The sequence below is a fragment of the Agelaius tricolor genome, unplaced genomic scaffold (genome assembly GCF_023055355.1).
Source record: "Agelaius tricolor isolate 1412-34295 unplaced genomic scaffold, bAgeTri1.0.p SCAF_38, whole genome shotgun sequence".
In the NCBI taxonomy this organism is placed as follows: domain Eukaryota; kingdom Metazoa; phylum Chordata; class Aves; order Passeriformes; family Icteridae; genus Agelaius; species Agelaius tricolor.
This window is the reverse complement of record NW_027269298.1, coordinates 3,440,871-3,465,857: the sequence shown is the minus strand read 5'-3', so window position 1 is coordinate 3,465,857 and position 24,987 is coordinate 3,440,871. Positions and strand designations below refer to the sequence as shown.

Genomic DNA, 24,987 nt, shown 5'->3' with positions numbered 1-24,987 from the left:
CTGTCCCAGTGCTGTGCTGGGCTGGTTCTGGGATGTGGGAGAAGCCTGGCAGGCTGGGATTCCTGAGCAGCTCGTGTGTGAGTCACTCTGGAGGCAGGCAAACTCCATTTTGTGCATTCCAGATGGGATGCAGCCACAGGCAGGGGGTGACACATCCTGGCAAGCCCAGCTCCCTCCAGGATGTCCCTCTGGCTGCTGAGATCCTTGCTGGTGACCCATCCTGCACGGGGGAGAGGGGTGGTTTGTTCTACCTTAAAATACCCCTTTCCATGGAGTTTGAGGCTCCCTTTCCTGGAATGTCACCCACCCTGACCCGTGAAGGTGCATTTCACTGCTGAGGGTGGCACATAAACGCCACTGTCACAGCAGCAGGAGCTGCCCAGCTGTACAGCAGCTGTTTGGTGGCCCTGGAGGTGTCTGGGGCTGGACACCAGGCCCCTGCACACACAGAGCCTCTCCCTCCCCAGCCACGGAGTGGAAAATACCAGCATTCCAGGCTTATGTGATTTGGGAGGAGGTCAATGGCTCTGCTATTTATATCCAGTTATTTGGGGACTTTGCAGCTGCATTTGCACTACAGAGCCCCTGTGGGGTAGAGAAAGAATGAAATTAAATTAAATTACCTTATAAATCTTGAGCACAGCAAGGACAGCAAACATTTCTGGGTGGCACAAGTAAAACTGTCCCTCTGGTGCTGCTGTTCCTGGCTTTTTTGAAGATGCATGAGGGACATTCTTTAAGACAATTTTTCCATGTTTCCCCTTTTAGATCTTGACCCGATGGCCTGAGGATATCAGAGCACCCACAGCAGATAAAAAACCACCCGGGCAGAGCCCCTCCTGCCTTGCTCAGGTGTCTCAGGTCAGTGAGAGTTTAGCAGAAGTTAAAGAGAAATCTTCATTGTCCGAAGCTCTTCTCTGAGTTTTCACACAGAGAACAAGATGTTGAGGAAGTTCCAGCCCTCTGTGCAAGGAGCAGCTCTGAAAGAAAGGTGTCAAATCCAGAATTCAACTGACCCATAACAAAAACACCAAGTTCCAGTTTTAGTAAAATCTAGATGCCCAGAAGCATCATTTATTGCAAATCAGTTAACCAAAAAAAATACATCATTTTTGCAAACTACAACTTTGCATGTAGATAACTTTATTACAGAAGATATCTTTTCTTAAACTACACTCTAGTTTATAAAACATAGGAAGATTCAACACCACGTGATGTTTTTATCACTCATATTAGGCGTGTCACAATAACAATGGTCTGAAATGTTAACTAAGATGAGTGCTCAGCAAGGCACTGTGCCTTGAGAAATATCCATTTTATTTGGTGTTCTAATAGAAAGGAATGAGGAAAAGGAACCCTTTTCTTAGGTTTTCTTGATTAACTGCTCTCTATCTGCCTGTCCCATGCACATTATCTAGTCTTAGGGTGTCCGCTTGCTTTTGCACCCGAGTGAGTGATATTCCAACACCTCTATAAGGTGATATATTTATGATATATTTAAGACTTGCTCATTTAGATTTTTGAAACAAAATCCACCTTTTCTTGAAAAAAAAAAAAAAAAAACCAAAAAAACCAAAACCGAAAAACCCCCATATTTACAAACATTAAATCTGCCACAGGCTTATACTATATTTTACATGATACACAGAAAGAGTGCACATCAATATAAAAAAAGATGCATCACTCCAGGCTAACGTCACAGAACAAAATGTCAACATTTCACAGCACAGCTGTGCTGGCCCCTCGCCCTCCAGTTTGGCCAGTCCAGCCTCCCACCAAAACCAGCAGCACATCCCACTGGGCACCCAGTGAGGGCTCTGCCAGAGGAGCACGTGGGGGTGGCAGTGTGATAATGCTTTGTAATCTCACTCAGGGTGTCTGCACTGCCAGACACACCTTCTTCTAAAAAATAGGCAGGCCATCCTTAAAATAAGGATGTGGTTTACAAAGTTTATATTGGCATTTGTTTCTTAAAACAGTTACTCAAACACGAAAACAAAACAAAAAATCAGTAAAGATATTCAAAGTAAAATTAAGTCTCTTTTGTGTATATACTCCATAGTTATGGGCTTGCTCTCTTGGAAGTTTGGTAAATACATTTCTTTTTGATGGGGGACAGTATTCATGTTTTGTAGGGTTTTTTTAGCTTAGAAACTGTTCTTACAGGTCTATAATCCTGATTTTCTTTCTCTTTTTTTTTTTTTTAGATCATAAAAATCATTTAAATATATATATTTTTATATATATAAAAACAAGAGAGAACAAAAATTTCTATTATCAAGGCAAATGTACAACTATATAATACTGAAATTTAAACAAAGATTCATGACTGGTACCATAAAATGTCCTCTCACATAATTGCAAAGGAAACATTTTAAAGTACATTTAAAAAATTTGTCCATACTTAATTTTTTTCCCCTTAAGGAGTGGTACTTTGTCAATTTTTCCTTCCCCTCTTCTTTCTCACCTCCCTTTCTGAGTTGAAAGAGAAAAAAAATAAATTAATGGCATTTCAGAATCACAAATCGTTGCTTATAGCTTTACATAAACATTTCCTCTCAAATCAAACACAATGAACCCCCCCAAACAAAAGAGAACATCCTATAAAAACCTAATTTGTTGATTTCTCGAAACACAACTGGTGTCCCACACTGAGTTCTTAACAATAGAACATATAAATAAAAAGGCAGTATTCTCATGTAAAATAAAAAGTACATAAATAAATACTAAAAAAAAAAAAAAGAATTAATTCGTCTTTTTCTTGTCTTTTTTTTTTTTTCTTTTTTTATAAAAACATATTTAAAAAGGATCCTTTAATAAAAGCATCCGATGTCCTTTTAGAAAAGATCTCCCTCGAGCTTCTGGCTCGCAGCGAGCGTCTCTACAACCCCTTTTTTGTTTTTACTTGAAGGCCTCGGGGATGTGTCCCATCTGTGACTGCATACTCGTGGGAGGGCTGGAGATGCCCTCGGACCAGTCGGACACGTTGGAGTGAGGAGAGGAGCTGGACCACTGGTCCGGAGACTCCGGCGACGGCGTCAGGAAAGGGTGGTCGGGCACCTGCAGCTGGTGGCTGGGGGTGTTGTCCAAGGGGGAGGAATAACTGTGCTGGGAAGGAGGGGTCAGGAACTGCGTGGTGGTCATGGGCTGGGCGAGGGAGGAGGGCAGGGAGGTGGGCAGCAGCTGGGAATCCTGCGGCAGGATGGTGTGCACGGCCATGGCGCCGCCGCTCACCGGCTGCAGCTCGGGCTGGCTCAGCTCCGTACCGAGGAAATTCTGGCCCAGGTTGGAGCCGTTGGGGTTGTGGTGCTGCTGCGGCTGCTGCGGCGCCTGCTGGGGCTGCTGGGGCTGCTGCTGCTGCTGCGGGGGCTGCAGGTTGGGCTGCTGGAGCTGCTGCTGCTGCTGCTGCTGCTGCATCTGCTGGAGCTGCTGGCTCTGCATCAGGTGGGGCTGGGACGCCAGCCGGGTGTTGGGCATGGCCTGGTAGCTCATCATCTGCGACAAGCTGGTGGTGGGCAGCCCATTGTGCAGCGAGGTCATCATGCCGTGCTGCAGGTTTTGGGGCTGCTGGTGAGCCCCTGGCTGCAGGTTGCCTCTTAGGGGGTTGTACTGGCTCTGCACCATCCCGTTCTGCAGCCGGGTGAGCCAGTCACACTGCCCGTTCAGGCTGGCCCCGCTGCCCACCGAGAAGCTCATGGGGGCACTGCTCATCGCCGTGCTGGGGCTGGACACCGGCAGGTGGGACAGGCGCGGGGGCACCGAGTCGAAGCCCATCCTGCTGGAGCTGCCCATGGCCATATCCTGCTTGCCCGCCATGTTGAGGTGGTTGATGCTCAGGTGGGCGTCGGGCATGCCTGGCAGGTGGTTCAGAGGCATGGAAGGGGACTGCTGGAACGGAGAGGTCATCAGCGGCGGAGAGGCCACGTCCGAGAGGTACCCGTGCGGCGACTCCAGGGAGTCCACGGGCGACAGCACCCCGGAGTTGTCAAGCAGACACCCTTTTCCATCCTGCGACTTTTTCCTCCGCGCTTTGAGGTCTTTGGCGTCCTTGCCGTTGCAGCTCAGCCCCTTGGTGCTCGGCTTCCTGGCCTTCTTGCCCTGCACGGCGGGTTTGAGGTTGCCGATGTAGCTGCTGGGGGAGCAGAGCGGGGGGGACAGGGTGGGAGCCCCCAGGGGCCCGTTGTGCAGCGTGGGGCTCCGCACCAGGTTGTACTCGTCCAGCAGGCGGACGATGTCGTGGTGCATGCGCTCCTGGGCGATGTCCCGCGGCAGCCGGTCCATGTGGTCCGTGATGTCCCGGTTGGCAAAATGGTCCAGCAGGACCTTGGCGGTCTCGTAGCTGCCCTCTCTGGCTGCCAGGAACAGTGGGGTCTCCTCCTGCAAAGCCAGCAAGGTTTGGTTAGGGTTGAGTTCATAGATTCTCCTGGCTAAAGCTGCTCTAGGCTCCACACCCATGTTGTTGGGTGGCCACCATCTCTGCTCTGGGAAGGGTTTGCTCCTTCTTTTTCCTACCCTGCAGAGTCATGTCCTTGTACTGGTATCAAGCCAGGAACCCTATGAGTGGCCCCAAAGACACTGCTCACCAGGCACTGCATGGCCCCTCAACACCACCCCTACAACCAAATCCCACAGTGCTCCTTTGAGCTAAATCCAACTTCATTCACAGCAGAACAATCAAATCAGAGTCTCAGTGCCAGACATTTGTATTTTAGCCAGAAATTACTCTTTAACAGACTCCCCAATTGGTTCTTCACTCGTATATATCAGCCTAGGACATCCTACCTTATTATTCTGCATGTCCTTATTGGCACCATTCTTCAGGAGCACCATTGCAGCTTCCACATTATTCACAGCAGCTGCCCAGTGCAGGGCTGACTTGCCTGGAGAGGAAAACCACGAAATACAACAGACATTAGAGAGTGCTGAGGTCCACAGCAAGCAGCCCTTCTGTCCCATGTCTGGGACAAAACACCAGTTCATGGTGTTTTAGCTGCCTCAGTACCTAAATCATCCACGGCGTTGACGTCAGCATGGCAGTTGATGAGGTCATCCAGCATCCCCTCCACAGCCAAACGAGCAGCCAGGATCAGGGGAGTGGTCCCGTCGTGCATTCGGGCATCCAGGTCTGTCGCCCTGTTCCTAATCAGGATCTGCCACAAGCAGGGCCAAAGCAGAGGGAACACAAACGTTAGGAGAGGCAGACACCAGGGCACCCCAGGTATCTGAGGACCTGCAATGCCCTTTCCAAAGGTTCATCTCTCCAGTTCTGCTCCCAGTCCAGGGCTGCTGCCATGGTGCTGCTCCCCAATACAGCAGTGCTGAGAAGGCCCCGACGAAGGAGGAATGATGAGGAGGACTCCATCTTATCAGAAGGCTAATTAATTACTTATTATACTATTTATTCTATACTATTACATTGCTATTACATTACATCTAAACTGAATCTGCCCAGGACTCAACCCTGCACACACTACACTTCAACTGCCCAGAATCTCGTGACTGTCAGCCCACAGTCTCGACACACACACACACACCTGGCCCTGACAGGCCAAGGAAACAAAACACCATGACTTTGGGCAAACAATCTCCATATCGCATTGTACTTCTGCACAAGCACAGGCGCAGAAAATGAGATAAGAATATTCTTGGGAAGAACTGCGCCTTGCTTTTCTCTCTGAAGAGAAACGTGTGGCTACACCCTGAGACAACAGGGGCTTCATTTTTTTATGACTGTCACCCCACACCTTGCCCAGGCGAGCAGGACACCCTGCGATAAAACCCTTCTCGTAGCACCACGATTTCCCCCCAAAAACCCCCAAACTAGCAGGGTATATTTTTAATCACAGCTTACCTGGAAGACTCCTTGCGCGTCGGCAGAGACGGCGGCGTGCAGCGGCGTGCGGCCCATGTTGTCCTGGATGTTGGCATCAGCGCTGGCCTCCAGCAGGCGCTTGGCAGCGTCCGAGCGCGAGTACCTGGCGGCCAGGTGCAGGGCGGTCTCGCCCGTGCGGTCGGTCTGGTTGTGCAGGCTGGCCCCCTGGTAGATGAAGTCGGAGATGACGGCGGGAGCGTCGTCCTCCTCCTCGCTGTTGCCGGTCTCCAGCCCTCCGCCGCTGCACGAGGCGATCATGAGGGGGGTGAAGCCGTCTGAAAGCACAGGGGAGCCCAGGATGAAAAAGGATTTTTACCCTTGTAATGCAACAGGGCTCTGGCAGATGCTCTGCCTGAGATAGATGCTTATTCTCCTGGGTGCACCGAGACTGAGTTCCTGACTAGTTCTGAACATCAAACAGGAATATGCTTCCTCTGATATGGATCTGAAATTCCTTAGTGGTATCTCACTGCTTTTCCTATTTCATCTGCACCATGTAAGGTGCAGTTTGTAAGGAAGGCTGCTCAAAGCAAATAGAGTATGGTAAATACCTTCATTATTTCAGACGACAGTTTCACAGACATGGGGAAGACCAAGTGTTTGTAAGAATTTAAAAAGCTACTAACCATTGTAAAAAACCTTAATGGAAGGCTGTGAAATGAACAGGTTGAGTGGGAGGAGAAGAATATAGGAGCAGCAGACAGATAACCTGGGTGATTTAATAGGTACTTCTGTAATTTCCACCTCAGTTACTGAACAAAAGAGCTCTCATGGAAAGCAAAATGTGTCAGGGTCCCTCTCTAAATCACACACAACAGCAACCCTGTGGTGCAGAGCTTGTAGCAGTGACTCTGCACCAGCAAGGGACAGGGGGGGCTGTGGGGCTGCTCCTCTCTCTGCAGGGGCTCAGGGAGGGTTCCACATGAGCTGCCAGCCAGTGCAGAAGTGCAAGGGGTGCTTACCCGGCCCTCTGACGTTGACATCCATGCAGTCAGCATCGATTTCCCCCTGTGGGGGCGTCGGGGCCATGGAGGAAATGCGCAGGTCAGCGGCGTCCAGGTGCTGCTGTGTCCACTGCCTGTGATCCGTCTGGTCATCCGTGTCCGGCAGCATTGCCTGCTCCTCATACTGAGGGAAACAGCAGGGAGTGAGCCCCCAGGAAAGCACCTGGGCTGAGCTCCAGCCTGGGAGGCTCTGCAAGGCTCCAAGGTGTGTGTTTGTCACAGGCAGGTTTGCAAAGGAGCCGAGAGCAGCAATGAGGGGCCCTGAGGGTCCCTCTCCTCCTTCTGTGACAAACCCAGGAGTGACTGCCTGTAGCACAGGCAGGGAACGTGGCAAAGGGCTTACCCTGAACTTCTTGGTGTCCAAGGTCTCCTCATCACCCCACTCATTCTGGTTGTCATCCATCAGCGTGCCATCAGAAGCATTTTTGAGGGGTCTTTAAAAATAAAACCACATAAAAAGTTACCTCCTCTGCAGGAACTGTTTGTGATGTTTGTACAGGCACAAACTGAAAGAAGAATCAACGAATTTCCAGGAGGTTCCCCTCAGGCTGCATTTCATTTTTTACCGAGTGCAAAAAAGATTAAAAAGCACAGACCATACAGAACACTGCTTTTTTCCTTCATGCAGAACTTCAAGACCCCTGATTCTTCTCCTCCCTGCCACACCACTACAACACACAAAACTCCAGCAGGCTCTCCCAGCAGAGCCCTGCCCCGTGTCCATCGTCTCAGCAAGCAAATTACTCACTTCAGTCCAACAGAATCCTCCCCGAGGGGCTCCCGTCGCTTCTTCTTGCTGGACTCTGTCACTTTGAAGCCCTCTGGGAACCAGAGCTGCCCATGCTCCCTGCGGCGCTTGCGGTTCACCAGCACTCCCAGCCCGATGAAGGCCAGCAGGACCAGCGCGGCCACCACCACGTACATGGGATACAGCTGGGAGTTCTTCGTGGGCTCTGCTGTTTCACCTACACAACAGTGGGGCACAGAGAGATGCTGAGACATTAAGCTGCATAGCAAACCAGGGACGGAGTGGAAATGAAGGAAAATTTGTTAATAGAGGTACCTTAAGTCTGATCTAAATCACAGCAGCCCCCCCCCCCACACCCCCCCCACCAAAATAAGGTCATTTTATACGCTATTAATCAGAATTGCAAACTATCGGCAAATTCTCGGCTGCACAAGGCAGCCTGCACCAGGAGACAGCTTCACTTTTTTCTCCTTTAAGGAAAAGGATTAGCAAACTTCAAATCATTGCGCTTGCATTGAGCTGTTAAGACAAAAGGATTTAGGGGGGATTTTCAAGATACAAACTTCAACTCCTTGCATGTCACTGATTGATTGGAGCTGCTTGGGTTTTCTTTTTCTTTTCTTTTTTTTTTAATAACTTTTAGAGTGATAATGATTTTGAAATAAAACCTGGAATAAGCAAAAATAATAAAGCGGGCTGGCAATTTTTTTAAAGAAAAGACTTAAAGGAAAAAAAAATATATATGTGAGGTTATTAAAACCAAACTGTGCTCAGTGCAGCCAATTGACAGATAACTAAACTCAGGGAAGGCTGGAAAGTTTTGGCTGTCTCTCCTCCTCAAGTGACCAGCTGTACTTACTTTTGACAGCTTCTATTTTGTAGGGTATGTTCAGGTTGCCAAGGGAGGCCAAGGCTCCCAGGAATGCTGCCACATCAGTGGCACTCTGGAAGCACTGGGAAGATGACTGGATGCACTGACGGTTATCAATTTCCAAGTAGACAATGGATCTGTGAGAGAGAAGAGTCAATAAGGAACAGGGAGAGATGACCACACCGAGGACACAGCCAAGCCCTGTCTCCTTTCCCTCTTTAACCCCCATCAGTGGGAATTAGAAGTGGGAACCCATCTCCTTGCTCCCCTGTGGCCCAAAGCCTGCAGCTCACACTCATGGTCTGTTGGATTTGCCTCAGTGAATGCTGTAAAATCCAGTTCTTTATCTACAGGAATGGAAGGGAGTCTCTGCTTCACAATGTTTTATAATTACCCAGACACTACAGTATCTTAAATAATGCTGTTTGGGAGCCTTCAGATGTTCTCATATCAGTTTCCCTGCTCTAACTCCTTTGCTTTCAGGGGTTTTTGATTGAGTCCATGGAGAGGGAGCAGGTTAGATGTGTATGTTTACACCAAAGATCTCCAAACACAGATTGCAGTAATTGAGTTTTACAACAAAGCTCTAGAAAGCATTTCCCAGGGAGAAAATGAGCCTTAACTTAATGACTTCCTGAAGTCAGACAGTCAGCCAGGCCAACCTCTGCTTCCAGGTCCCACCCAGCCCAGCCCTGGCTCCCAACAATGCCCAGGACTCCTTCAATCGTGAGAGTCAGGCAGCATTGTATCAGGGACTCCTGAATGATCTCTCCATTTTCCCACATGAGAGCAAAATCTGGTTTCTGTTCACACAGAAAGCAACATCTAAATACAATTATCTGGCCTACATCCTTCCCTTCCTAGCGTGTTACTATTATCAACACACAGAGAACACACTCTGAGTGCTGCTCAGAGAAAATGGAACCCTCTTACCCTCTGATGTCCATCTGATCGAGCTCCCTCTTCTGCCTCCTGCCAGCCCTGGAGTAGAGGCTGCTTTTCACTTTGTTGATGACAGCACTGGACATATCTGACCAGTCCTCTGTGGACCTCTTGATGTAGTGTTTTTTCAGCTCCTCCTCGTTGCCATAGTATGGGAAGATCATATACTCCCCCTTGGGGTTCTTCTTGAAGACCACGTTGGTGTGCAGCACGCGGCTCAGCTCCCTCAGGAAGTTGAAGGAGTTGTTCTTCAGGTTCTCGGGGGTGATGAGGACCACCACCACCAGTGTGCCATCTGCCAGCTTCTCTGGCATGTTGTTTGCACAGTCCAGACCATCCCACTCGCACTCAAAATTGTTGCAGCCCTGGTCGCAGTGCCCATCTGAGAAGTGATCTTTGCAGTACTGGTCATACAGAGGGCTGGGTGGAGGAAGAAGCAAGGCAGAAGAAAGAATTAGACCAAGTAGTGCAAAAAACACCTATCTGCTGAGAAAAGCAGTGGTGGTCTCTCTTTTGTATAAATGTTCTTCACCCTGACAGACACTAAACCAGTTTACATAGAAAGCAGCTGTGTCATGCAGCACTGTGAAGCATTCACCACTGCAGGTGAGAGAGAGCAGCTGTTAAATTATAAAAGAAAAAGGGACAAATTGCTGTGAGTCAGAGAAGGCATGGGGACACAGAATAGTTACTAAGACCACAGTTGGTCCAGGAATCTGGGACTAAGTTCCTACTGTTGCCAAAGACAATGTTTGGGAAATGCTTGGATGTTAACATCATCGTGTTTCCTGGCTGCTTTTCCATCTGGGGTCTCCCTGCCTTGAAACTGACTGTGTTACTGCTGTGAGTTGGAGAAATCACTTCTGTGGAGTGATACAAGAAAGGACAGGGAAGCCATCTGCAATGAGTCAAACCCAGAGAGCTTCCAAGTAGATGTAAACTTAGAAGGACCACAGGGAGATGTGATTGCTTGAGCTGCTGCCCCACAGGCAGCAGAACAAAATGTTGGGAATGAACAGCAGGCCTGAGTCTAGGAGCTTTACCAGATACAATCAGAACAACCAGGGGGTCACCAGAGATGCTGACCCTGATGGGCCTCAAAACAAGAAGGTGTTAAAGAAGCCACTTACTTGCACTGCCCCTCGTACTTCTGGCAGTCAAACCCATCGTAGAGGCAGCCAGCATTATTGCACTGAGAGTCACACTTGCCATCATTGAAATACTTCCAGCACTGCAGGGACTGGGAGCAGTTCTTCCAGGGGTCGTTGAAGTTGAGGGAGCAGTCGCCCCCGTCCCAGCCGCAGGCGTGGTTGTTGCATTTCCCGTCGCAGATCTTGTTGCCGGCGTAGCCCGCGCACACGGCGATCTCGCACTTCTCCTCGATCTTGGGGGGGATGATGTCCTGCCCGATGCCCCCCTGGAAGTCGAAGTCCAGGATGTGGCAGTTGAGGCCGTTGAAGTTGGCGGGGCAGTTGCAGCGGTAGTAGGGGGAGGCGTCGCTGAAGAACTCGCAGGTGCCCCCGTTGTAGCAGGGGTTGGAGGTGCAGGGGCTGCTGGCCGGGTACTGGCACTCGGGGCCCGTGAAGGCTGGAGTGCACATGCACTTGGAGCTCTTGTGGATGGAGATGCAGGTGCCACCGTTCAGGCAGTGCAGGTTCCCGCAGGTGCGGGAGTCGTTCTCGCAGGTGGCGCCCACGAATCCCTGGGGAGGGCACAGCAAGGAGGGAGTCAGAGCCACGGATGCTGTGCTATGGGCAGCATTAACACATGTGTGCTCTGGGAAACTAAAACCAGCATTAACACACGTGTGCTCTGGGAAACTAAAACCAGCATTAACACATGTGTGCTCTGGGAAACTAAAACCAGCATTAACACATGTGTGTTCTGGGAAACTAAAACCAGCATTAACACATGTGTGTTCTGGGAAATTAAACTCACCCTCTAAAACTGGTGATGGGCAAGAATAATCTTGAATGTAAAGCCCCTTAGAGCATCCCCTCAAAGTGAAGGGAGTTGTTCTCCATAGCTGCCTGTCCCAGTTTGTGTGGTGCAAATAACATTCAGCCTGTTCTACCTTCAGGCCTGAGCCATCTTCTCCTTAACTCTATTCCAGCATCCTTGCAAGCATGGAGGGTGCACCTTTATGGATGCACCCACAGCAAAGCATCCTCCCATTCACGCCTATCCCAGCTGGGGAAGCCTCAGGGACTAAACTGGCCTCTTGACCACCCCTCATGCCCACGCTCATTCCCTCCTCCTGGGGAGGAGCAGGCACCTACCGGGGGGCACTTGCAGATGAAGCCACGGCCAGTGTTGCTGGCAACAGCACAGGTTCCCCCATTCCTGCAAGGCTTGCCCTTGCAGCCGTCCACCACGGTGTCACAGCGACGGCCTGCGAGGGAGAGGAGCGTGTGAGGAGCAGAGGAAGGCAGGCCTGGGGGGACTGGGGGCTGCAGGCTGGGCCCTGGGAGCAGAGGGGATGCAGTGCTCACCTGCATAGCCAGGTCTGCACTCGCATTTGTAGTCGTTGACCCGCTGCACGCAGTTCTGGGTGCCGCGGGCGTCGCAGGGGTTGGACAGGCACTCGTTGACATCTCCCTCGCAGCGCTCCCCTACAAAGCCAGGGGGGCAGATGCAGCTGTAGCCACCTACCCGATCCTTGCACTTGCCATTGTTAAAGCACTTGGGCCCCAGGGTGACAGGATCAAAGAAAGGGCTGCAGTCATCCACATTGATCTCACAGTGCACCCCTAGAGAGAGGGGGGAACAACCCACACAGCTCATCAAACAGTATCGGGGGGCCCGCTGCTCCCTTGTGTCAGCCTGCCCTGCCCAGGGGCTGAGCCTGACCACGTCAGTGGCAGCCTGAGCCACCTCTGGGGCAGGAGGGACATGGCACCACGTGGCCAAGGCCCGTGGCCTTGATGGCTAAGCCCACGAGCAAACACAAACCTCGCCCGCTGCGTTTGCTGCCGCCAGCCCGAGCAGCTAATGAGCAGAATCCAAGGATATCTGCACTCAACCCACTAATGCCCCAGCCTGGGGAATTAATTTACCTTGAGTTCCTCTGGGGCAGGAGCATTTGTAGGTATTGATGAGATCGATGCAAGTTCCTCCATTCTGGCATGGGTGGGACAAGCATTCATTGATCTCCTCTGAGCAGTTAATTCCATGATAACCAGCCACACACTGCAAGGAGGAAAGAGAGGAACTATCAGAGAGGTTCCTTCCATTCCCATACAGCCCTAGAAGCATAGCCAGCACCCGGATCTCCAACTTGGTAAAGGGGCATCATGCAAGGGCAGCAGAAAAGCAGTAACTGAGGCTTCTCCCCTGGGAATTCCTGCCTCCCAGGCACTCACCTCGCAGGAGTAGCCTCCCAGGTAATCTGTGCAGGTGGCTCCGTTCTGGCAGGGGTTGGGGGAGCATTCATCCACCTGCTCCTCGCAGTAGCTGCCGGTGTAGCCGGCTTGGCAGCGGCAGAAATGAGTGTTACCAGTGTCAACACAGAGCCCCGAGTTCCTGCAGAGGTGTGCTACTTCAATACCTGTCAGGGAGAGCAGAGTGAGATGCAGGGACCTTGGTGACACCCACACACCACAGGGCCATGTCCTGGCCACACACATCCCACAGGGAATCACAGCCTTGGGTGTGAGCTGTCCCAGAGATTCCCACCAAGAGAACCGGCCACATCCCCGCTCAGTGCCCAGCACAGGGGACACCTGGGACCCCAGCCTGGCCCCGTACACAGGGCAGGGCCTTACCTTGCTGCTTAGCAGCCACCTCGCAGGACACGCTGGGGACGTCGCAGTAGAGCCCTGTCCAGCCGCTGTTGCACTCGCAGTGGTACAGGTTGCTGGTCTGCCAACACTTGCCTCCGTTTTTGCAGGGTGAGGAGTCACACCAACGCACCAGGTTCTGGGGGAGCAGAGCAAGGGAGGAGGGTGAGGACCCAGCAGGGAGTGGAGATCGCGGTGACCCCCAGATCCCCACAGCAGTATCCACCCCAGGCTCCCGTACCTGGCAGTTGAGGCCGGTGTAGCCCTGGGGACAGGTGCACTTGTACGTGCCATAGCTGTCCTGACACGTGCCCCCGTTGAGGCACGGCTTGGAGTCACACTCGTTGATGTTGTGCTCGCAGTAGCTGCCCGTGAAGCCGGGCAGGCAGACACAGGTGAAGGTGTTGATGCCATCCACGCATGTGCCACCATTGAAGCAGGAGCTGGGGACACAGACACCATGCCCCAGTGAGCCACAGCTGGTCGTGCCCCACTCCAAAGGCTCCCCACACCAACCCAGGCTGTGGGGCAGCACAGGGACCTCAGCCCCGTGTCCCAGCTCCAGGACTGTACCTCTCTGTGCAGTCAGGGGTGTTGTTCTCGCAGTGGATGCCGCTGAAGCCGGAGGGGCAGGTGCAGGTGTAGCTGTTGACGCAGTCGGTGCAGTTGGCCCCGTTCTTGCAGGGGTTGCTGGCACACTCATTGATGTCCTCCTCGCACTTGGGCCCACGGAAACCAGCCAGGCACTCACAGAAGAAGGTGCCAATGCCATCGGAGCAGGAGCCACCATTGTGGCACGGATCTGGAGAGGAGGGACGTGCAGGTGAAGATGTGATGGGTCCAGCAGTGGTGCTGCAGCCCAGCCCAGGAGCTGCCCCACAGCACTGTGCCCATACACATCCCCTGGCCATGTGGAGATATGGGATGGGACTGAGCCCATGGACTGGGCAGAAGCCACACCAACCCCTCCAGGAGACTGGGCACAAGGAGAACCCATGGCACACACTGTCCCCCAGCCTCCTTCCTCCTGCCTTAGGCTGACACAGCTCAACAGCGACATGCCTGAAGTGGCCCAAAAGCCAACAGGGCTCACAGCACAGCCCAGGCCACAGTGGCAGCCAGAGCTGGTCCATGCATGGGGAGGAGAATCATCCCAGCCCCAGGAAGGGTGATGAGGCCCAGGGTGGGCTGGGTGCAGCCCCTGCTCTTACTGGGCTTGCAGTCGTCGATGTCGGTGTCGCAGTTGCGGCCGGAGAAGCCGGTCCGGCAGGCGCAGCGGTAGCTCCCGTTGGTGTTCTGGCACGTGGCCCCATTCCTGCAGGGGCTCTTCACACACTCATTGATGTCAATCTCACAGGTCTGACCTGGGGACACAGCAGGACAGGGATTGTGGGGGCTGGGGGTGCTGCTGAAAGCCCCAGGGGTGACAATAACATCCTGGGCACCGCTCACACCAGGGCAGAAGGCAAGGGATGCAGGCAATGGTTGTGTCTCATCCACCCAGCTGAGACATGGGGCAGGTCAGGACTCTCCCCAAGGCCTGGCTCCCTCCCCTGTGCCTTTCCCTCCCTGAGGGGAGCGAGGGGTTCTAACCCCAAAAGGGCCATGTCCATACCTTGCCAGCCAGGGGGGCAACTGCAGGAGAAGCTCTTGTAGTCCTCTGACTCCTGGCACTCGCCACCGTTCTTGCAGGGGCTGCCAGCACAGGGGGCCAGCACATCCTCACAGGTGGCTCCTGCACAGGCACAAGCACCCGCTGACACCCTCCACAAGGACAGGGGACCCAAGACCCTGCTATCCCTGTCCCCTGCCCTGGGCTGCTGCCAGTCTGGGGAAGGCTCTGCTTTTCCCCAGCACCCCAGGGCAGCCCAGATGGGGCTGTCTCCTCCATTCCAGGTCACCCATGACCCTGAACCCCCCAAACCTTTAAGCCCTGGCTATCTGGGCTGCATGACAGCACTGCACACTTCCTCTGGCAGGGAAGTGCTGCTCGGGGTGTCTTTTCCCCCTTGCTCTCCCTCCCCCCTTCCCTCTCCGCTGCTTTTCCTGTTTACGTCCAGCCAAGGGACACGTTCCCTCCGAACCCTTATCTTCCCTGTCAGCCAATATCTCCTGAACTGGCCTTTGCTATTTTCCAGAGCCTTCCCCTCCCCTGCCTGCCCAGTCCCCGTCCCCCCCAGGGGTTTCTATGGCCACTGGAGAGGGCAGGAAACAGCTCATGGCTTCCTGCGATTGTGCTGGGCTGGCGGGCGGAAGCGCGGGGCCGGCAAACAGGAATCGGCTCAGCAGAATCCCCCGGCCCCGCATCGCCCCTTCCAGCACAGGCACCACGGCTGGGCAATGTCAGTGGGGCAGCCCCTGGGTGCTGCTGCCCCCGAGCCACCCTCCAGGAGGAGGAGGAGGAGGAGGAAGAGGAGGGAAGGAGGAAGCTCCTGTAAATTTCCTCCGGCTGCACCGTGGAGAGGTGGAGCCGTGGCTGCGGGCAGGGCAAAGTGAGGGAAGCCTTCATGCTCAGTGCCAGCTCACTGCATGTGCTGGGGACCAGTTTGGTGTCACACGTGAAGCAGAAACTCCACAGAGCTGTGCTGGGGCACGGGGTGCTCCCCTCACCTGTGTAGGGCAGGAGGCAGTTGCAGGTGTAGCCAGCAACGTCATCAATGCACGTGCCCTGGTTCAGGCAGGGGTTGGAAGCACATTCGTTGATATTGGTCTGGCAGTTGGGGCCTGTGTTGAGAAAAATAGGCAGAAGTGGCTGTGATGGAGGTGTGCTGGTGGCAGGGGGCTGAGGGCACAGTGGGGACACGGTGGCAGTGACAACAGCACACCCATTGCCCTGGGAAAGCTTCCTGTGCTCAGCTCCAGCCCTGAACTCCAGGAGGGCTGCACTGCCACAGCTCCCAGCCACACCTGGGGCTCCACTGTCCCCAAAATGAAGCCTCCAGCCCACCCGGCATCAGGGAACACCCACCCACAGCTCCCACCCAGGCCTCAGTGTGGGGGAATGTGGCAGCATCCTTGGCTGCACCCTGAGAATCATGGAATCACACACTTGCTAATGCTGGAAAAGCTCTCTAAGATCACCAAGTCCAACCATTAACCCAGCATCACTATGTTCCACATCCACACCCCTTTTGAGCACTTTCAATCATGGTGACTCCACCACTTCCCTGGGCAGCTTGTTCCAGTGCCTGACCACCATTTCCAGGAAGAAATTTTTCAGAATATCCAAGCTAACCCCCCACTTACCACTGAAGCCCTCCCTGCAGGTGCAGATGTAGCCACTGGTCATGTCCTTGCAGGTGCCACCGTTCATGCAGGGGTTGGATTCACACTCGTTGTTGTTAATGTCACAGTTTGTCCCACTCCAGCCAGGGTCACAGTCACACTTGTAGCTTTGGGAAAAAATTGGGGCATAAAGAGCTGGTCCATCCCGGCCCTCTAGGCTGCATCAGCCATCATTTATCCAGCAAATCCTGTCCCTTCAGAGAAATATCCCATGACACTGGCTCAGAGCATGGACAAGCACCAGCTCAGGGGACAGATGCTCGCCCTCCTCTAACCCTGACTTTGTGGGGATCCTTTGGTCCCTGCAGCCCCCCAGCAGCCCCGGCACCCTCCAGCCTACCCATTCAATCCATCGTGGCATTTCCCATGGATGCAGGGGTTGCTGTTGCACTCATTCACTTCAGACAGGCACTTGGGGTCGTGAAAGCCCTCGGGGCAGAGGCAGGTGAAACCATTGATGCCATCCTTGCAGGTGCCCCCATTGTGGCAAGGGTTGCTGGCACACTCGTCAATGTTGATGTTGCACATGCGCCCTGGCAAAGGGGGAGCAAGGAGCAGTTACCCCATGAGCATGAACAGCACGGGGTGGGGAGTGCACCCACCAGGCATTCCCCCCTCCAGCCACCCAGGGAGTGTCTGCTGGAAGCTGGGATCTCAGGACACACTCTGCTGGCTGCCCTGCAGGCAGGGTGACTTCACACCCTGCATCGCCTGCCTGCCTTCACTAAATGGGACTGGGAAGAGGCCGTGCCCTGGGCTGCTCTGGCCCAGGAGGGAACACCGAAGGGAGGAGGTTTCAGCCTGTAACCCTACCTGCCATGGCTGACAAAGCCAGGCTTTATTTCAGCTCCCGGCGGGCCCGAGGACAAGGGGCCGCGCGAGCGGGGAGCGGTGGGGGCTGCTCCCATCAAAGCCCTCCACCATTTCCAGCAGCCATCAAACAAACCAGTTGGACAAGGCAGCAACCTGATACCCATGGGAGTGGGCGCAGCAGGAGTCGAATTCGCAGCACCAGACACCCCTTTGATTTCGGACTGAGCCGGGGTCACCCTCCTGAACAAGCAGGAGTGCTGGAGGGTGTAAAACCTCCTACAAGCGGGATGGCAGCATCCCCCCTCCCTGTTCCACCCTTGTCCTGGTTTTGTGAGGCACCAGCAGCTGCAGGTCCCCAGGGTGTGAGGCCCTGCTCTCACCTGTGTACCCCGGCTCACAGGTGCACTCGTAGCCATTGATCTTGTCGATGCACTTGCCGTAGTCACAGGGGTTGCTGGCACAATCATCCAGGTTGATCTCACAGTTGGAGCCTGGGGAGGAGAGGGGGGTTGTTAGGGGGTCCCCAAGAGGAGAGGAGTGTCATTAGGAGGTCCCCAGACTCGTCAAAGCAGTAAAATGAACCCCCTTGGCACCAACTGCCACTGCCGCCCCACAACAAAGCGCCTCCGCCATGGGCAGCTCCCGGCTGGGGCGCGGCTCCTGCCTGAGCCGGGCACCAAACTGGGAGAACTCGCCCTCACCTGGGATGCCCCAGTCCAGCCCTGGCACCAGGGTGGCTGCTGGTGGTGGCCCAGGGCCAACCTGCCCGAGGAAGAGGACGGGAGTGGGATGCTGCACCGGCACTGCCGACCCATGTGGAGCCACAGGGGTTCCCTCCTGCTCACCCGTGGTCCCTTTGAGGCAGATGCAGTTGTAGGCGTTGTTCCTGTCCTGGCAGGTGCCCCCATTTTTGCAGGGCTGGCTCTGGCACTCGTTGATGTTGATGTCGCAGCGGTGGCCGGTGTAGCCGGGCTGGCAGAGGCAGGTGAAGGAGGCGATGCCGTCCTTGCAGGTCCCGTAGTGGCACGGGTCAGGGTCACACTCATCGATGTCAATCTCGCAGTGAGCACCTGTGAAACCTGCCAGCAGCAGGAGAGACACAGGGTGAGGGTGAGGGAAACGGGGTGGGGGACAAGGGGTGGGGATGGGGGACACTCCTTCCCACCCTCTCCAGGTGTGAGGCAGCGCGCTGTGGTGCCTTTACCTGCCCCGCTGTGATCTCTGGGACCCCCAGGAGTGGGGTGCAGGCAGGCAGCACCCCGATGTGCTGGTGGGGGGGCTGCTCAGACCCCAGCCCGGGGGCTTTGTCCCGGGGTGCACAATGCCCTGCATTAAAGCAGCCTGGGCTGCAAGCGGGGCCCCGCGCTCGTCCTGGCGCGCTCGGGGGGGGGGCTGGCTGCAAGCACCCCCCAATAATAACCCCCCCGGCAGCTCCTATTCTCCTGGCCAGCTCCCTCCCCGCCGGGTTTGGGGGTGGAGAGCCGAGGACAAAGTACAGCTTTGACTAGACCCCGCCAAGCCCACATAGCAGCTTTTCATCGGGGCTTGGCATTAGCAAGACACTAATTAGAGGCCATTCAGCTGGAAGATTTCTGGCGGGAGCTGCTCCACAAAAGAGCCACTGTTTGCCACCAGGGCTCAAGTCATCATTTTGTGCAACTGCTCCTTGGGTTTCGGTCGGCCAGCCCCCACGGCCCTGCACCTTGCATGCCCATAGAGGCAGCTTTATTCCTTCCTTCCTGCCTTCCCCCTCGCTGCGGGCGGGAGCACGGTGGGACGGCTGCTGCGGGGCCACACCTAAGGAGTGCCAGGCTCCACACACCTGGCTCCGGGGCCAGCAGGCTCCAGAGCTCGACTTGTTCGGCCTCCCCCAGGGAAAGAGACATCCTGCTCTGCTGTCACATCAGCAGGGACCAACCTCACTGATGGACGGCTCGGCGACACCTGCCACAGCGGGTGCTCGCAGAGGTGGGCACTAAATGATTTGTCAATGTGGTTTTATAGCACATCACGGGGCTATAACCCCCGTAGCCCTCCAGCATCCCCTCACCTTCAGTGCACTCGCAGCTGTAGGTGTTGGGGCCATCCACGCACTTGGCACCGTTCTTGCAGGGGGTGCTGGCACACTCATCGATGTCAAACTGGCACAGGTGCCCGTTGAAGCCTGGAACGGAGGGAGAAATCACATCCCTGCACACGGCTGGACCTGCCAGACTCCCCTCCCGGCCGGGCTCCCCTCCCCACCAGCCTCCCTGCCCGCCCCGCATCCCGGCCGGGGCGCCGGGTTTCCATGGGGACGGCTGCTGGGGGCCCTGAATGCGGGGCTGCGACCCACCATTGAGAGCATCTTATTTACATCTCTAGAGGAGCAAAGTCTCTGAACTTCAAAACCTCCTTTCACAGATTAACCGTCTCCCCATTCTCCGCTCCACCCCGTGACTTTGACACCGCATTCAAAGCCGCTGGTGCGGCCCCCCCCAGCCCCCAGCCCTCCTTCCCAAAGAGGGGCCTTTTCAAGTGCAAAGCCGTGGGGTTTAATCCTCCTTCCCCTCTCCCATGGGCGGGAGCTGGAGCAGCATGGCCTGCACGGGGCTCAGCCCCTCATCCCAATTGGAGAAGCTCCCTCCAAAGCATCAAGAGGTGCTCGCTACGCTCTCTCCATTTTGGAGGGCTATGAAATTTAAGGAGCCCATTCTTGGCTCGAGCCAGGATGCATCCTGGCTTTGTTTCCACCACGGTGGCAGTGGGATGGCTGCTGGCAGTGGGAGGGTGCCCGTACCAGTGGGGCACTCGCAGTGGAACTCGTTGATCTTGTCCAGGCAGTTGCCATTGTGCAGGCAGGGGCTGCTGGCGCACTCGTCCGTGTTGATCTCGCAGTAAACCCCCTCGTACCCTGCCGAGAGACCCAGCACTGTCAGCACCCTGGCACGGGGCTGGCACAGCCCCACTATGGGTTCCTAACCGCCGGGCACACCTGGATCCTCTGCCTTTAAAAGGCAGCTCAGGAGCTGTTCTACACATGGTGGGATTTGATGCACAAGCTGCTCCCGGGATCAACAGGTTTTGGCTCAATCCAAGCCAAGATTGGCAAGAGGAGGAGCTCAGTGTAGGGCTGATGGTGCCCAAATCTCAGTTCTTGTGTCCCCACCACACAACCTTTACTGAGCTCTTTCTTTTCAGTGCTGTCCCCAGGCACACAGAAGATGCTGACCCAACCCCACACTGAGCTGAAGCTCAGGGCCACTCAAAGCCCACCCACTGCCCACCCCCAGCACCAAGGCTGAGTCCACAGGGCTGCCCACACACCGGGCATGCAGATGCACTGGAACTCCCCAATCTGGTCCAGGCAGGTGGCATCATTCTGGCAGGGGTTGGAGAGGCACTCATTGACATCAATCTCACAGCGAGGGCCTGAGTAGCCCTGCAGACACTGGCACTGGAAGGACCCTTGAGTGTTGATGCACTTTCCTGCGTGCTCACACGGATTGGCTCCTGTAAAACACAAGCACAGCTCTCAGGACTCGCTCCTGGCTGTGCCAGAGCCCTCCCCAGCCACGCTGCTGTCCCCCATGTGAGCTCACCCAGCGAGCACTCGTCCACGTCCTGGTTGCAGGCCGGCCCCATGTACCCCGAAGGACACGTGCAGATGGCTTTGCCATTGACGGGGTTGGTGTCACAGTTGGAGCCCTCGTTGCAGGGGTTGCTGATGCAGGCATCATCCAGGTGGCACAGCAAACCTGGGCACCCAAAGGCACGTCAAGGACGACGGGCATACGAGCCATTGCACCGAGGAGCCAGGGGACATGCAGGGCAGGGGACAAGGTGGGGCAGGGCCTGACCTGTGCGGCCGTGGGGGCACTCGCAGTAGAAGGAGGCCACGCGGTCGTGGCAGGTGGCCCCGTGGAAGCAGGCGGCCATGGCGCAGTCGTCGATGTTCTCGCTGCAGTCCTCGCCCGTCCAGCCGTTGACACAGACGCAGTTGTAGCCGCCGTGGTTGTTGTGGCAGGTGCCGCCGTTCTGGCAGGCGTTGGGCATCAGCTGGCACTCGTCCACGTCCTCAGTGCAGTACTGGCCTGCCAGGGGACAGGGGACATGCTTGGAGCTGGCACTGACCACTCCTGATGTGAAGCAGGACGGCTCTGCCCACACTGTGCCCATCAACCCCCCAAGCAGGACCCGTCCTCCCAGCCCAGCCCTGTGCCACCACCATTCCTGGCATTACCTGTCCACTCAGGTGGGCACTGGCAGTTGTAGGTGTTGACGCCATCCACGCAGGTGCCCCCATTCTTGCAGTTGTTGCCCGGGCAGTCGTTGATGTTCTCCTCACAGTTCTGACCCGTGAACCCTGCACAGAGGAGACACCTGCCATGATGCCAACTCACCCACTGGCTGCGTCACCACCGTGCCCCTCACCACCCCCCGCCTCCAGCAGGTTCATTATCAGGTGCTGAGCGTGTGCCAGGTGGCTTTGAAGCAGCTGCCTGGTTTGATCTTCATCCCCATTCTGCCTCTGCACAGGGCAGGCTGGCCCTGCTGCCAGAGCCTCCAGCCCCGGAGACGCCTGCCTCGAGCAGTGGAGGATCTGACTCCACACAAGCCAGAACGAAGCAGGGCTGCTCCCACGAAGGCTTGTGGCACCCAGTGCTGAATCACCAGTGTTTCATTTCACTTGTAAAGAGCCTCAGCAGCAGTGCTTGCCCCTGAGGGGGATCCAAGTCCCTGCCAGAGCAAGCCAACATCCCACAGGGCGCTGGGCTCATCCCAGCCCACCTCCTGCTTGGGTTTGTTATCACCTCCAGCTGATAGCATGGAAACCCTGCCGCCCCCAGCCTCTGCAGCAGGAGCACAGCAGCCAGGCCCTCCTCAGGACATCTGCCAAGCCACCTCCGACTGACATTTGTGTTAAAAGCTGCATTTACTGTACGACCCTCAAAGCTCCCAACCCAGCTGCTTGGGGTCTGGGATGGCAATGCCAGCCCACAGTGCCAGTGTCCAGCTGCAGCTCCCTCCAGCTCTCCAGGGCATTCTGCAGGTCCAGATCAGGCTGCTCTCCACCCAGGCACTAAAAAAGGTCACCTGCACAGGTAAGGACCAGGTGCCCAGACTCATCCTCTGTGGGACCCCAGACCCTGGCCCAGCTGGGAGGTTTCCCCTCACTCTCTCCATGTTTTCCTCTCCCCATCTCCAACACACGGGGAGCAGCCACAGCTTTTTATGACTGCAGATAACATTGATTTGCACCTCATTTTTAAGCAGTGGGGCTGAGCCTGAGCAGCCATAGCTCACAGTGCCCTAGATACCAGGATTAACTCATTTTGAACCATCCAAATGAGTAATTAGCACGGCAATTACTTTAAACTCAGGGTTACATTCTGCAGCGATGGCACGATAAAACAGCCAAGATTAGTTTAACTTGAAGAAACCCGGTACAGCCAGGCCTCTCCAGGAATGAAAAGGGGACATTGTTCCACGTTTGCTGTGCCACATACCAGCATATCAATCACCCCCTTATCGTGAGCAGCAGCCCCCTGTCCCTCTGCTGCCTGCAGCTCCTGCATTGTGTGCCATGGAGGAGCTGCCGAGGGACCCCCAGTTCCCTGGGGCAGGGGCTGTGCCAGCCCACGGGAGGTGAAGCAGCTCCTGCAGGATGCAAATCTCCTGGAAGCAGCCCAGGGAGCCGCAGCTGGGTGTGACAGCGCCGGGCTCTGCCCCGGGCTGTGCCTCACCCCGCCGTGCTCAGTGAAAGTGCCTCAGTCAGCAGAAGGGCAGGGCAGGGCCAGCACAGCTCCTCCTGCACCTCCTCCTGCCCATCCCTGCGGGACAGGGCTCCCAGGTGCTCCAAAGGAGCATCGCTCCCGGGAGCTCGTCCTGGAAGGAACTGAACAGTTCCTTCCTGGCACTGCTGGCTCAGTCAGCCCCACACCTCCCTGTCCCTAAGGACACGAGCTCTGCTCCAGCCTGGGTGAGGCGGGAGGTCCTGCAGGGCCCTGTCTGTCCTGCATGGTTGATGAGATTGATTGCTGAGGTACTGCAGCCAAAAGCTTTGGGAAGGGGGTGGAACCTCTGAACCTGTGTCAGACATCAAGACAAGATCCCCCAGACAGCTCACAGGGATCGCTCATCTGCCCTAACCCAGGCTGGGCTGCTCCCCACAGGGAGTGGGTGTGGGTGTCTGTGCCATTGGGGAGACCCCATGCCCACCCTGATGCCACGTCCCCAGCAGGGATGGGGCAGGAGCTACAGGAGGGAGGCTGGAGCTCCCCATGGCAATGCCCAGCCCTGCCTGGGGTGCAGAGCAGAGGAGCCACCCAAGCCTCACCCTGCTCTGGCCACTGCTGGGCTATGGGTGACCAGAGGATCAAACCAACCCCACAAGAGGCTCCTCAGGCACCACAGTGCTGCCCACAGCTTCCTTCCCAGGGACAGGGCGGGTGCATCCCTCCACATCTGCCACAGCTGGCCAGTGTGGCTGGCTGGGGTGAGGACAGCACTCAGCCCAGGAAACACAACCTGGTCTGAGCATGGCTCTGGGCAGAAACTCCAGTTTCATTTCTCCAGCTGACCCAGGGACAGGGGGAGCTGCTCAGTCCCTTCTGCTCCCTGCCCTTACTGCATTGCAGACCCACTGTCTGAGGGCAGAAGTGAAAGGGCTTGCTGGGGTCAGGGAAGCCTTTCACAGCTGCTGTTCTTCTCTGGGGTTTGCAGGGTGCCAAGCTCCTTTCCAGGGTGCTAAGATTCCTTCCAGGGCGCTGAGCTCCCAGGACAGTGCCCACCAGGCCCCTCCACAGGAGCTCCCCATGCCAGAGGCTGCAATTCTGCTCCAGAGTTTGCCAGAGGGAGCAGCAGCGAGCACAGAGAGGGTCTTCCTTCCCCAGCTCCATTAGCACTCGGAAACTTTCCAAAATAGCCATTCCGGGCTAATTATTCCATTCTGGAAGTGGATTGAGCTAAAGCGGAAAAAGGCACTCTTATTCTGGAATATGAGCATCCGCACAGGGGCCTCTGCTCAAACAGTTGTTTTGGAAGAGCTATTTTGGTGGAGCACAAAGTATATAAAGCCCCCAGATGAACTCTCCTCCTCGGGCATCGCTGCCCAACGTCTTCCCTAAAACACAACCAGCCCACAGCCAGAGGGTTCTGCCTCTCCCAGACGGGAAATTCAGGCACCACTCATTTAGGGTGGACTAAGGTGCTGCCCCATGCCCTCCCCTCCCTACCTGGCAGGCAGGTGCAGTCGTAGGTGGTGTCCCCGATCTGGCGGCAGGTGCCCCCGTTCTGGCAGGGCGAGGGGTTGCAGGGCACGTAGAGGTGCTCGCAGTTCTGCCCCGTGTAGGCTGGCTTGCAGGAGCACTGGTAGGTGCCCACCTCGTTGGTGCAGCTGCCCCCGTTCTTGCAGACGGGCGGGGAGATGTTGCACTCGTTGACGTCCTGCTTGCAGTTGGCGCCGTGGAAGCCGGCGGTGCAGCGGCAGATGTAGTGGGCTTCGAAGGGCACGCACTGGCCCCCGTTGGCACAGGGGTTGGAGGCACAGGGGTCGGCCTGCTGGCAGGTTTTACCTGGGGAGGGCAGGGAGGGAGGGTGAGGATGCAAACAGCAGCTCAGCTCTTGGTGGCAGTTACCTACACTGAGGTGCAGACCTGCATCTGGGACTGGTTGTACCTGATCCCCGCACT

The 24,987-nt window shown here is 55.5% G+C and overlaps 1 protein-coding gene across 2 annotated transcripts in view; it reads right to left on the bottom strand.

Moving 5' to 3' along the window:
• Positions 1-1,041: 1,041 nt before the first annotated feature.
• NOTCH1 (notch receptor 1) overlaps positions 1,042-24,987 on the bottom strand; it is a 42,605-nt gene continuing 18,659 nt past the window's right edge. Inside the window, exons 4-34 of one of the 2 annotated variants that reach the window (XM_071453973.1) lie at positions 24,532-24,870; positions 21,537-21,659; positions 21,154-21,387; positions 20,896-21,051; positions 20,621-20,806; positions 20,094-20,207; positions 19,365-19,478; positions 18,160-18,393; positions 17,695-17,805; positions 16,842-17,034; positions 16,463-16,608; positions 15,827-15,940; positions 14,832-14,951; positions 14,428-14,580; positions 13,790-14,018; positions 13,458-13,659; positions 13,202-13,355; positions 12,800-12,984; positions 12,494-12,626; positions 11,930-12,187; positions 11,717-11,829; positions 10,568-11,139; positions 9,429-9,857; positions 8,484-8,632; positions 7,625-7,841; positions 7,220-7,310; positions 6,835-7,000; positions 5,852-6,147; positions 5,003-5,150; positions 4,783-4,880; positions 1,042-4,377 (exon numbers count right to left, since the gene is read on the bottom strand). In XM_071453973.1, coding sequence (XP_071310074.1) covers positions 2,902-4,377; positions 4,783-4,880; positions 5,003-5,150; positions 5,852-6,147; positions 6,835-7,000; positions 7,220-7,310; positions 7,625-7,841; positions 8,484-8,632; positions 9,429-9,857; positions 10,568-11,139; positions 11,717-11,829; positions 11,930-12,187; positions 12,494-12,626; positions 12,800-12,984; positions 13,202-13,355; positions 13,458-13,659; positions 13,790-14,018; positions 14,428-14,580; positions 14,832-14,951; positions 15,827-15,940; positions 16,463-16,608; positions 16,842-17,034; positions 17,695-17,805; positions 18,160-18,393; positions 19,365-19,478; positions 20,094-20,207; positions 20,621-20,806; positions 20,896-21,051; positions 21,154-21,387; positions 21,537-21,659; positions 24,532-24,870 — 7,253 coding nt within the window. In that variant the 3' untranslated portion in view covers positions 1,042-2,901. The remainder of the gene's footprint in view (positions 4,378-4,782; positions 4,881-5,002; positions 5,151-5,851; positions 6,148-6,834; positions 7,001-7,219; positions 7,311-7,624; positions 7,842-8,483; positions 8,633-9,428; positions 9,858-10,567; positions 11,140-11,716; positions 11,830-11,929; positions 12,188-12,493; positions 12,627-12,799; positions 12,985-13,201; positions 13,356-13,457; positions 13,660-13,789; positions 14,019-14,427; positions 14,581-14,831; positions 14,952-15,826; positions 15,941-16,462; positions 16,609-16,841; positions 17,035-17,694; positions 17,806-18,159; positions 18,394-19,364; positions 19,479-20,093; positions 20,208-20,620; positions 20,807-20,895; positions 21,052-21,153; positions 21,388-21,536; positions 21,660-24,531; positions 24,871-24,987) is intronic. The other variant, XM_071453974.1, reaches the window with a different exon arrangement.